The 14,291-nt window shown below is 43.1% G+C and overlaps 1 protein-coding gene across 1 annotated transcript in view; it reads right to left on the minus strand.

Annotated features, from left to right (window-relative positions):
* Nucleotides 1-14,291, minus strand: part of LOC139452633 (putative ferric-chelate reductase 1) — a 63,263-nt gene continuing 48,972 nt past the window's right edge. Inside the window, exons 12-16 of the mRNA XM_071234170.1 lie at nt 12,574-12,645; nt 9,684-9,783; nt 6,077-6,217; nt 5,695-5,780; nt 1-1,375 (exon numbers count right to left, since the gene is read on the minus strand). Coding sequence (XP_071090271.1) covers nt 1,289-1,375; nt 5,695-5,780; nt 6,077-6,217; nt 9,684-9,783; nt 12,574-12,645 — 486 coding nt within the window. The 3' untranslated portion in view covers nt 1-1,288. The remainder of the gene's footprint in view (nt 1,376-5,694; nt 5,781-6,076; nt 6,218-9,683; nt 9,784-12,573; nt 12,646-14,291) is intronic.

The raw sequence follows: 14,291 nt of genomic DNA on the forward strand, positions 1-14,291 counted from the left end.
GTCGAAAGTTGTAGACCAGGTAACTTTTCCCGATTTTAATTAAATAGTTTCCATGTCAGTGACTCAGAGGGAATTGTAGGGTACAAAAAGTCAGACTATGCCATTGGACGCAGTGGAGCGTTGCTGAAACCACTAGGTTTGTTGTAATATTGCGGTGTAAAACAACATATCTTCATATCGCCTGTACAGAAATTCACAAAACAAAAGTGGTGCACTATAAATGGTATTTCTGTACATAGTACAAGGAAGGAACAGCATGGGTTTACGTGAACGTAAAGATTTGGCATATTCATTGTTTGTGGATTTGTGTTCAACAGGTCTAATTGGGCATCAAACGCGACTGATATTTTATTCTCAACGCACCTGTTCAAGTCGGGAACACATTCTCACACTGGTACACTGGACCTGAGACCTCCTACACATTCATAAATACTTGCTGTCAAACCTTTCGGTCTTTCTCGCGCCAATTTTAGAGACGGACATGTCATATTCTCTACTTGTCTACGATCTTTTGAGCTTTTGCAATCTATTCATAGCGTGTCGATTACCTAACGGATGTCTCAACGCGCAGCCCCAGAAGAGTGTTGATCATTTGGTGTGAATGTTTGTCTGTTTGATGTTTAACGCCACATTCAGCAATATTCAAGCTTATGACGGCGTCTATAACTTATTGAGTCTGGACCAGACACTCCAGTGACTGACATCATGAGCATCGATCCACTGGGATACGATGCCATGCATCAACCAAGTCTGACCACCCGATCCCGTTCGTCGCGCCTTACAAGTCGCCCACAGTCGCATTTACGGCAAGCATTTTCTACTCCAGATCTTCACGGGTCTGGTGTGAATGAGGGAGTTTAACATTATTTCAGTTATATCACGATGACAGCCACACTGGTCTTAGACGTCTACGCGAGTGTTGGTATGGGTTCAAGGACCCAACGATCACAATCAGGGGGAATCTGTGGAAAGCCGAGGGTCAGCAGATCCTGGCACGACTGAGGGATACAATTTTATAGAACGAATTGAGGAATATGAGACCACTGGGCTTTCTTCCCTTTCTTAACAGTTCAAGTAGCTATGAAATTAAATATATTTTATAGAAAGTCTAAATAATGCGCTGGCGTCAGCAGTTCTGTGTATTATAGTCAGACACTGTTGTCGTGAATTCAGTAGGAATCAATTCAATGTATCATGACTTTCAAAAACCAAAAGGATGTTTCCCATTTTCACGTCATGATTGTTATGTCTGTGTTTGATCAGATGATATAACAAGATTATGGATGTCTCAAAGCAGCAGTATGACGACTGTCGCCGTGAAGCCGGTCACCAGACACACGTGCATCCCCAGTAGCAGGTGCTTCAAGGTCACGTACTGAAACAATGAACAGAGATATGACATGTATAATACCACCATACTCCTATGTGCAATACCACAACACTCAAACGTAAAATACCACCACACCCACGCCAAATACCACCATACACATATGTCAAATATCACCAAACTCACATGTCAAATATCACCAAACTCACATGTCAAATATCACCATTCTCACACGTCAAATATCACCATACTCACATGTCAAATACCACCATTCTCACACGTAAAACATCACCATACACACATATCAAATACCTCCATACTCACATGTCAAATATCACCATACTCACATGTCAAATACCACCATACTCACATGTCAAATACCACCATTCTCACACGTCAAATATCACCATACACACATATCAAATATCACCATACTCACATGTCAAATACCACCATACTCGCACGTCAAATATCACCATACTCACACGTCAAATATCACCATACTCACATGTCAAATACCACCATACTCACACGTCAAATATCACCATACTCACATGTCAAATACCACCATACTCACATGTCAAATACCACCATTCTCACATGTCAAATATCACCATACACACATATCAAATATCACCATACACACATGTCAAATACCACCATACTCGCATGTCAAATATCACCATACTCACACGTCAAATATCACCATACTCACATGTCAAATACCACCATACTCACACGTCAAATATCACCATACTCACATGTCAAATACCACCATACTCACATGTCAAATACCACCATTCTCACATGTTCAATAGCATCCAACACGTGTCAAATACCACCATACTCACATGTCAAATGACACCCTACTCACATGTCAAATATCACCATACTCACATGTCAAATATCACCACACTCACATGTCAAATACCACCATACTCACATGTCAAATATCACCAAACTCACATGTCAAATACCACCATACTCACATGTCAAATATCTCCATACTCACATGTCAAATATCACCATACTCACATGTCAAATACCACCATACTCACATGTCAAATACCACCATTCTCACATGTCAAATATCACCATACACACATATCAAATATCACCATACTCACATGTCAAATACCACCATACTCGCATGTCAAATATCACCATACTCACACGTCAAATATCACCATACTCACATGTCAAATACCACCATACTCACACGTCAAATATCACCATACTCACATGTCAAATACCACCATACTCACATGTCAAATACCACCATTCTCACATGTTAAATAGCATCCAACACGTGTCAAATACCACCATACTCACATGTCAAATACCACCATACTCACACGTCAAATATCACCATACTCACATGTCAAATATCACCACACTCACATGTCAAATACCACCATACTCACATGTCAAATATCACCAAACTCACATGTCAAATACCACCATACTCACATGTCAAATATCACCATACTCACATGTCAAATACCACCATACTCACATGTCAAATACCACCATACTCACATGTCAAATACCACCATTCTCACACGTCAAATACCACCATACACACATGTCAAACTCCACCGTACTCACGGGTCAAACACCACCATACACACATGTCAAATATCACCACACTCACATGTCAAATACCACCATACTCACATGTCAAATACCACCATACTCACATGTCAAATATCACCATACTCACATGTCAAATACCACCATACTCACGGGTCAAATACCACCATACTCACATGTCAAATATCACCATAGTCGCGACGTCAAATATCACCATACTCACATGTCAAATATCACCATACTCACATGTCAAATATCACCATACTCACATGTCAAATATCACCAAACTCACATGTCAAATATCACCATACTCACAAGTCAAATACCACCATACTCACACGTCAAATACCACCAAACTCACATGTCAAATACCACCATACTCACATGTCAAATATCACCATACTCACATGTCAAATACCACCATACTCACATGTCAAATACCACCATACTCACATGTCAACTATCACCATATTCACATGTCAAATACCACCATACTCACGGGTCAAATACCACCATACACACATGTCAAATATCACCATACTCACATGTCAAATACCACCATACTTGCACGTCAAATACCACCATACTCACATGTCAAATACCATCATGCTCAAACGTCAACTATCACCATACTCACATGTCAAATACCACCATACCCACACGTCAAATACCATCATGCTCAAACGTCAAATACCACCATACTCACATGTCAAATACCATCATGCTCAAATGTCAAATACCACCATACCCACACGTCAAATACCATCATGCTCAAACGTCAAATACCACCATACCCACAAGTCAAATACCATCATACTCACATGTCAAATACCACCATACCCACACGTCAAATACCATCATACTCACATGTCAAATACCACCATACTCACATGTCAAATATCACCATACTCACACGTCAAATACCACCATACTCACATGTCAAATACCACCATTCTCACACGACAAATACCACCATACACACATGTCAAACTCCACCGTACTCACGGGTCAAACACCACCATACACACATGTCAAATATCACCACACTCACATGTCAAATACCACCATACTCACATGTCAAATATCACCAAACTCACATGTCAAATACCACCATACTCACAAGTCAAATATCACCATACTCACATGTCAAATACCACCATACTCACGGGTCAAATACCACCATACTCACATGTCAAATATCACCATAGTCGCGACGTCAAATATCACCATACTCACACGTCAAATATCACCATACTCACATGTCAAATATCACCATACTCACATGTCAAATATCACCATACTCACAAGTCAAATACCACCATACTCACATGTCAAATACCACCAAACTCACATGTCAAATACCACCATACTCACATGTCAAATATCACCATACTCACATGTCAAATACCACCATACTCACATGTCAAATACCACCATACTCACATGTCAACTATCACCATACTCACATGTCAAATACCACCATACTCACGGGTCAAATACCACCATACACACATGTCAAATATCACCATACTCACATGTCAAATACCACCATACTTGCACGTCAAATACCACCATACTCACATGTCAAATACCATCATGCTCACATGTCAAATATCACCATACTCACATGTCAAATACCACCATACCCACACGTCAAATACCATCATGCTCAAACGTCAAATACCACCATACTCACATGTCAAATACCATCATGCTCACATGTCAAATATCACCATACTCACATGTCAAATATCACCATACCCACACGTCAAATACCATCATGCTCAAACGTCAAATACCACCATACTCACATGTCAAATACCATCATGCTCAAACGTCAAATACCACCATACCCACACGTCAAATACCATCATACTCACATGTCAAATACCACCATACCCACACGTCAAATACCATCATACTCACACGTTAAATACCATCATGCTCAAACGTCAAATACCACCATACTCACATGTCAAATACCATCATGCTCAAACGTCAAATACAACCATACCCACACGTCAAATACCATCATACTCACATGTCAAATACCACCATACCCACACGTCAAATACCATCATACTCACACGTTAAATACCATCATGCTCAAACGTCAAATACCACCATACTCACATGTCAAATACCATCATGCTCAAACGTCAAATACCACCATACCCACATGTCAAATACCATCAAACTCACACGTCAAATACCACCATACCCACACGTCAAATACCATCATACTCACATGTCAAATACCACCATACCCACACGTCAAATACCATCATACTCACACGTTAAATACCATCATGCTCAAACGTCAAATACCACCATACTCACATGTCAAATACCATCATGCTCAAACGTCAAATACCACCATACCCACACGTCAAATACCATCATACTCACATGTCAAATACCACCATACCCACACGTCAAATACCATCATACTCACACGTTAAATACCATCATGCTCAAACGTCACTTGCTTTGTGATGCTTTGCGCCAACATTAATCTCACACAGTGTAAAATAACCGAAATAAATTCTAGACCGCCGTTAAGCTCATCTAACCCATGTGCCAGCTGAATGCCTTCCCGCGCTCGTCATTTCTTCCAATCCTTCCAATGTGCCACCCAATGGTTCTTTGCAATCAGGACTTAGCCCAGCGTGAGATTGGTACGGTGGCTGCTCGCTCAATAGACTGAGTGTCTTAAAACCTGTATTGGATGTGTGCAAAGAGGAAAAGCATAGACTATGATTTAAGCTTCTTACATGAACCTGTGTTGATCCCAATGGCTTGTCGGAGGGGTTTGAGTTGGCCTTATTCTGCATCGGAATCCCGTCAAACATTGTTGCATCTGGACAGAGAGAAAACCGACAGTTGCAAAAACAATCCTTCCTGTACTGACTTGTACAGACTCCTTCTGGTTATCTTATTTTAATAGACGTGCCTCCAAGATTGTGCCTATAAATATATTAATAGGTAAACGTATCATATGAATAAGATATTCCTTACTGTAAAAATAAACTCGTCGTTTTGACATGGGGTCTGGTTGTCAGCTGAATTGATATATATATAATCAGCACACACTGCGGTTCTTCCGCCCAACTGTCACGTGACAATATTCGTTTAAAAACAAATACAACGTGTGACCTGTCTGCTTGGAGAGACACTGCAATGCTTCCAGGCTGATCTCAGTGATGAGCTGCCAGACCACGTAGCCCGCCAGCACGTACATCATGTAGTCAGGGGCGCCCGCCTTGCTCAGCTTCAGTCCGAAGAATATATTAATAACTGAAACAAAGGCAGGAACACGATTTACACTCAAACAGCAAGCTCAACACTCGTCTATAATGTATCACCAGCTCTCCTTGAAGATATGTTACGGTGAATATGAAATGCCAGAGAATCAGTTTCATGTAATACGCCCTCTGTCCTAACCAGTGTGTGATGACCACTACCTGCCGACCCCCTATCCCATCCAGGAAGTGTGTGATGACTGCTACGCCCCTATCCCAACCAGGAAGTGTGTGATGACTGCTACCTGCCACGCCCCATTCCAAGCAGGAAGTGTGTGATGACTGCTACCTGCCACTCCCCTATTCCAACCAGGAAGTGTGTGGTGACTGCTATCTGCCACTCCCCTATCCCAACCAGGAAGTGTGTGATGACTGCTACCTGCCATGCCCCTATACCAAGCAGGAAGTGTGTGATGACTGCTATCTGCCACTCCCCTATCCCAAGCAGGAAGTGTGTGATGACTGCTACCTGCCACGCCCCTATCCCAACCAGGAAGTGTGTGATGACCGCTATCTTCCACTCCCCTATCCCAACCAGGAAGTGTGTGATGACTGCTACCTGCCACGCCCCTATCCCAACCAGGAAGAGGGTGATGACTGCTACCTGCCACCCCCTATCCCAAGCAGGAAGTGTGTGATGACTGCTATCTGCCACGCCCCATGGCAACCAGTAAGTGTGTGATGACTGCTATCTGCCACGCCCCTATCCCAACCAGGAAGTGTGTGATGACTGCTACCTGCCACTCCCCTATCCCAACCAGGAAGTGTGTGATGACTGCTACCTGCCACGCCCCTATCCCAACCAGGAAGTGTGTGATGACCGCTATCTTCCACTCCCCTATCCCAACCAGGAAGTGTGTGATGACTGCTACCTGCCACCCCCCTATCCCAACCAGGAAGTGTGTGATGACTGCTACCTGCCACCCCCTATTCCAAGCAGGAAGTGTGTGATGACTGCTATCTGCCACGCCCCATGGCAACCAGTAAGTGTGTGATGACTGCTATCTGCCACGCCCCTATCCCAACCAGGAAGTGTGTGGTGACTGCTATCTGCCTCTCCCCTATCCCAAGCAGGAAGTGTGTGATGACTGCTACCTGCCACTCCCCTATCCCAACCAGGAAGTGTGTGATGACTGCTACCTGCCGCACCCCTATCCCAACCAGGAAGTGTGTGATGACTGCTACCTGCCACCCCCCTATCCCAACCAGGAAGTGTGTGATGACTGCTACCTGCCACCCCCTATTCCAAGCAGGAAGTGTGTGATGACTGCTATCTGCCACGCCCCATGGCAACCAGTAAGTGTGTGATGACTGCTATCTGCCACGCCCCTATCCCAACCAGGAAGTGTGTGGTGACTGCTATCTGCCTCTCCCCTATCCCAAGCAGGAAGTGTGTGATGACTGCTACCTGCCACTCCCCTATCCCAACCAGGAAGTGTGTGATGACTGCTATCTGCCACTCACCTATCCCAAGCAGGAAGTGTGTGATGACTGCTACCTGCCACGCCCCTATCCCAAGCAGGAAGTGTGTGATGACAACAACCAGCGACGCCCCTATCAACCAGGAAGTGTGTGATGACAACAACCAGGGACGCCCCTATCCCAACCAGTAAGTGTGTGATGACAATCACCAGGGACGCCCCTATCCCAACCAGGAAGTGTGTGATGACAATTACCTGCATGCAATACGCCCCTATCCAACCAGGAAGTGTGTGATGACTGCTACCTGCCACGCCCCTATCCCAAGCAGGAAGTGTGTGATGACAACAACCAGCGACGCCCCTATCAACCAGGAAGTGTGTGATGACAACAACCAGGGACGCCCCTATCCCAACCAGTAAGTGTGTGATGACAATCACCAGGGACGCCCCTATCCCAACCAGGAAGTGTGTGATGACAATTACCTGCATGCAATACGCCCCTATCCAACCAGGAAGTGTGTGATGACAACAACCAGCGACGCCCCTATCCCAACCAGGAAGTGTGTGATGACAACAACCAGGGACGCCCCTATCCCAACCAGTAAGTGTGTGATGACAACAACCAGGGACGCCCCTATCCCAACCAGTAAGTGTGTGATGACAACAACCAGGGACGCCCCTATCCCAAACAGGAAGTGTGTGATGACAATTACCAGCATGCAATACGCCCCTATCCCAAGCAGTAAGTGTGTGATGACAACAACCAGCGACGCCTCTGTCCCAACCAGGTAGTGTGTGATGACAACAACCAGGGACGCCCCTATCCCAACCAGTAAGTGTGTGATGACAACAACCAGCGACGCCCCTGTCCCAACCAGGAAGTGAGTGATGACAACAACCAGCGACGCACCTATCCAACCAGTAAGTGTGTGATGACAACAACCAGCGACGCTCCTATCCCAACCAGTGAGTGTGTGATGACAACAACCAGCGACGCACCTATCCCAACCAGGAAGTGTGTGATGACAACAACCAGCGACGCACCTATCCCAACCAGTAAGTGTGTGATGACAACAACCAGCGACGCACCTATCCCAGCCAGGAAGTGTGTGATGACAACAACCAGCGACGCCCCTATCCCAACCAGTAAGTGTGTGATGACAACAACCAGCGACGCACCTATCCCAACCAGGAAGTGTGTGATGACAACAACCAGCGACGCACCTATCCCAACCAGGAAGTGTGTGATGACAACAACCAGCGACGCACCTATCCAACCAGTAAGTGTGTGATGACAACAACCAGTGACGCTCCTATCCCAACCAGTGAGTGTGTGATGACAACAACCAGCGACGCACCTATCCCAACCAGGAAGTGTGTGATGACAACAACCAGCGACGCACCTATCCCAACCAGGAAGTGTGTGATGACAACAACCAGCGACGCACCTATCCCAACCAGGAAGTGTGTGATGACAACAACCAGCGACGCCCCTATCCCAACCAGTAAGTGTGTGATGACAACAACCAGCGACGCACCTATCCCAACCAGGAAGTGTGTGATGACAATTACCAGCATGCAATACGCCCCTATCCCAACCAGTAAGTGTGTGATGACAACAACCAGCGACGCTCCTATCCCAACCAGTTAGTGTGTGATGACAACAACCAGGGACGCCCCTATCCCAACCAGTAAGTGTGTGATGACAACAACCAGCGACGCCCCTATCCCAACCAGTAAGTGTGTGATGGCAATAACCTGCATGCAATACGCCCCTATCCCAACCAGGAAGTGTGTGATGACAACAACCAGCGACGCCCCTATCCCAACCAGTTAGTGTGTGATGACAACAACCAGCGACGCCCCTATCCCAACCAGTTAGTGTGTGATGACAACAACCAGCGACGCCCCTATCCCAACCAGTAAGTGTGTGATGGCAATAACCTGCATGCAATACGCCCCTATCCCAACCAGGAAGTGTGTGATGACAACAACCAGCGACGCCCCTATCCCAACCAGGAAGTGAGTGATGACAAGTACCTGCTATGCAATACGCCCCTATCCCAACCAGGAAGTGAGCCCAGTTAAAGAGAGGTCTTCTCTCCGATGTGGGGCCAGGTCGGAAGTACGCCATTACCGGCTGTTGAAGAAAACATTACACGTGTCATTTGAAAACATAGGCAATGTTATAATTATAGTTCTGATTGTGAGGTCGTGATAGAGGATACATGTTTTGGACAGCAGTATATGTGAACGTCAATTCCTGATACGCTAAATGTACCCTCTATGTATTTGCCTCGAAAGTATGGAAATTGAAAAAAATAATTTAATCGCGCAGTAAAAACGATGATAAATAATATTGTTATTGTTACCAAATGTTCAGAAATGTGTAGCAGCTTAGCAGAAACAGGAAAAGAATATATTGTAATAGAACACAATTTTATCTTAGAGTTGTATCAGCTGTTTTGACATCTACGACGAGGAGTCCTTGTCCAGTGAGGATGTATGTACAGTTATAGCCCGGGTATGTATGGCATGGATGGAAGTGGTGATGCTCGTGCTTAACATAAACTAGAAGACTCGTGACAGTACATTATCCGGATATCAATTTAAAAGTTAAAACCATGGGTTTTGGCAGCAGTAATTTGGTACTGTCAGTCGTCTACTATCTATGAATAGGTGGACAGGCTATTTTGGACAGAATGTGTGGCATGATTCACTATTACTGAGAAGGCCTACTCACGCCAGGATTGATGGAGCCGGTATGAGACTAAACACAAGGCATACATATCAGTTTCAAGGAGATATGTCTCATGTTGGTGTAACTATGACAGCCATTACTCAGATTGTTGAAGCCCTTTAAAAGAGCGTCTCTTGACGCCTGTCTGATAACCATATATTAGAGTGTCTTTTAAAGCCTGTCTGATTACCCTTTAAAGGATCGTCCCTTAAAGCCTGTCTGATTACCTTTTAAAGGGGTGTCCCTTTTAATTAAAGCCTGTCTGATAACCCTTTAAAGGGGTGTCTCTTATAGCCTGTCTGATTACCCTTTAAAAGAGTGTCCCTTAAAGCCTGTCTGATTACCCTTTAAAGGAGTGTCCCTTAAAGCATGTCTGATTACCCTTTAAAGGAGTGTCCCTTAAAGCCTGTCTGATTACCCTTTAAAGGAGTGTCCCTTAAAGCATGTCTGATTACCCTTTACAGGAGTGTCCCTTAAAGCCTGTCTGATAAACCTTTTATAGGAGTGTCCCTTAAAGCATGTCTGATTACCCTTTAAAGGAGTGTCTCTAGAAGCCTGTCTGATTACCCTTTAAGGGAAAGTCTCTTGAAGCCTGTCTGATAACCCTTTAAAGGAGTTTCCCTTAAAGCATGTCTGATTAGCCTTTAAAGGAGTTTCCCTTAAAGCCTGTCTGATTACCCTTTAAAAGAGAATCTTTTAAAGAATGCTTGATTACCCTTTAGAGGAGTGTCTCTTGAAGTCTGTCTGATTACCCTTTAAAGGGGCGTCTCTTGAAGTCTGTCAGAAAACCCTTTAAAGGAGTTTCGATTAAAGCCTGTCTGATTACCCTTTAAAGGAGTGTTCCTTTTAATTAAAGCCTGTCTGATAACCCTTTCAAGGATTGTCTCTTGAAGCCTGTCTGATTACGCTTTAAAGGAGTGTCCCTTAAAGCACGTCTGATTACCCTGTAAAAGTGTCTCTTGAAGCCTGTCTGATTACCCTTTAAAGGAGTGTCTCTTGAAGCCTGTCTGGTAACCCTTTAAAGGAGTGTCTCTTGAAGCCTGTCTGATAACCCTTTAAAGGAGCATGTCTTGAAGCCTGCTTGATAACCCTTTAAAGGAGTGTCTCTTGAAGCCTGTCTGATTACCCTTTAAAAGAGAATCTTTTAAAGAATGCTTGATTATCCTTTAGAAGAGTGTCTCTTGAAGTCTGTCTGATTAACCTTTAAAGGGGCGTCTCTTGAAGTCTGTCAGAAAACCCTTTAAAGGAGTTTCGATTAAAGCCTGTCTGATTACCCTTTAAAGGAGTGTCCCTTTTAATTAAAGCCTGTCTGATTACCCTTTAAAGGGGTGTCTCTTTTAATTAAAGCCTGTCTGATAACCCTTTAAAGGAGTGTCCCTTAAAGCCTGTCAGATAACCCTTTAATGGAGTGTCCCTTAAAGCCTGTCTGATTACCCTTGAAAGGAGCGTCTCTAGAAGCACGTCTGATTCCCCTTTAAAGGGGTGTCCTTTAAAGCCTGTCTGATAACCCTTTAAAGGGGTGTCCCTTTTAATTAAAGCCTGTCTGATTACCCTTTAAAGGGGTGTCCCTTTTAATTAAAGACTGTCTGATTACCCTTTAAAGGAGTGTACCTTAATGCATGTCTGATTACCCTTTAAAGGAGTGTCTCTAGAAGCACGTCTGATAACCCTTTAAAGGAGTGTCCCTTTTAATTAAAGCCTGTCTGATTACCAATTAAAGGAGTGTCTCTTGAAGCCTGTCTGATTACCCTTTAAAGGAGTGTCCCTTAAAGCATGTATGATTACCCTTTAAAGGAGTGTCTCTTGAAGCCTGTCTGATAACCTTTTAAAGGAGTGTCCCTTAAAGCCTGTCTGATAACCCTTTAAAGGAGCTTGTCTTGAAGCCTGCTTGATAACCCTTTAAAGGAGTGTCTCTTGAAGCCTGTCTGATTACCCTTTTAAAGAGAGTCTTTTAAAGAATGATTAATTACCCTTTAAAGGAGTGTCTCTTGAAGCCTGTCTGATAACCCTTTTAAGGAGTGTCTCTTGAAGTCTGTCTGATTACCCTTTAAAGGAGTGTCTGATAAGCCACTGAGAGATAACCCAGGGCGTATACCGCTACCTTATCACTGGGCTGAGTCACCAGAAACAAATTGTTCACAGAATAGCTGTATGGATTATCGAAGTGATATGGCTGTAAGGCATACTTACATTAATGAGGACCATGGCCGTGACGATGATTCCTAATAGTGGGTGCGATTGTTTATAATCTTCCCCATTAATCTGCAACAGGAAAGTAGATAAAATCCCTAATAAAGAGAAGGTTGTTCTCATTTTAAGAATCTCAAATGTGATTTTGTCTGAAAGAGCAATTTCTTTATATATTTACTGTTTGATTTTGTTCTTTGCATGGAGATCGTGAAGAAAGACAGTACACGTCTGTCAGTTACAGCAGCGGTGAATAGGCAAATGTAAAGAAATGTACCAACTCTTAGGTTCCATTTAATATTCAAAGTGCATTGAAATTTAAGATGTAAAGAAAATACGAAAAATCCCATTACGAAGAATTAATGTAATGACGTGTAGTGGATTATAGTGGGGGAGGGGTGTTGTCAACGTCAATGCCTCATTAATAGGCAAGATAACTCATTGATATGTAAATGTATAAGTGATGTATCAGGTTAATTAGATGAGTACAGGGTCAACTGACCAAATGCTATCATGCAACTAATTACTCGAGCATTCTTTAACAAAGAACAATGGATAGTAATGAATATCCTTATATGGAAACTAAGGAAACCAATCCCTCATTAATAGGCAAGATAACTCATTAATATGTAAATGTATAAGTGATGTATCAGGTTAATTGGATGAATACAGGGTCAACTGACCAGATGTAATCATGCAACTAATTACTCGAGCATTCCTTAACAAAGAACAATGGATAGTAATAAATATCCTTATATGGAAACTTGACAAATGGAATGTTATTGCGACTGCATTTTGGCGCCTTTTATAACCTTTTCTCCATGCGCATTCGGGGCTGCGTCTGCTGAGATTATCAACCCGGGAAGAAGTGTATGGGTTTGTTTACACAACTGAAAGGCGAATGAGTTAATGCCCCCAATCTCACATACATGTATAGGGAAGTCTCGTACTATTAACTCAACTTTGTAAAAACAGTGAGGTTATTGTTCAAAACGAAAGTTTTTTTTGTGAGTTTGTGTCTTTTTCTAATTCTATTACATATTTGTAACACGAGGACTGATATTTCAAACATTAACATTGTCAACAACAAAATCTAACAATGTGGTAATGAAAGTCCTTATATGGGAAATTGTTTACTACGCCTGTGTTAGGCCTCTACTCGCTTGGAACGGAATGGTTGAGAAACGTTTTACACTTTTCAGATTTCAAGACTTTTGAGGGTTTTTTTTGTGTGTATTCTAAATTTCTTTAATTACTTGAAACAAATTCAATAACTAACTTATAAATTTAAACCCACTTTTCGTAACTCAGCATCTAATTGAATTTCTTTTAAGTGAAACAGGTTTTCTAATACAGACTATACCATAATTTCCAAGCGAGATTCCACCTTAGATAACCTGAAAAAACACTGCGCTTGGTAGCAAGACCCCCCTTATAGTCTGTTTCATTGTTCCACGCACTGTTTCACAAATGTATTGCTATAATTGACCACACACACACACACACACACACTCACACACACACGTATAAGGTTAAATTAGATGAATACAGAGTCAACTGACCAGATGTAATCATGCAACTAATTACTTGACCATTCATTAACAAAGAACAATGGATAGTAGTGAACATCGCGCGCAAAATGGAACGTTATTGCGACTGAAAGTTGGCGCCTTTTAGCACCTTTTCTCCATGATCATTCGGGGGGGCTGCGTCTGCTGAGA

Source organism: Haliotis cracherodii, unplaced genomic scaffold (assembly GCF_022045235.1).
Source record: "Haliotis cracherodii isolate W230 unplaced genomic scaffold, xgHalCrac1.p SCAF_9, whole genome shotgun sequence".
In the NCBI taxonomy this organism is placed as follows: Eukaryota; Metazoa; Mollusca; class Gastropoda; order Lepetellida; family Haliotidae; genus Haliotis; species Haliotis cracherodii.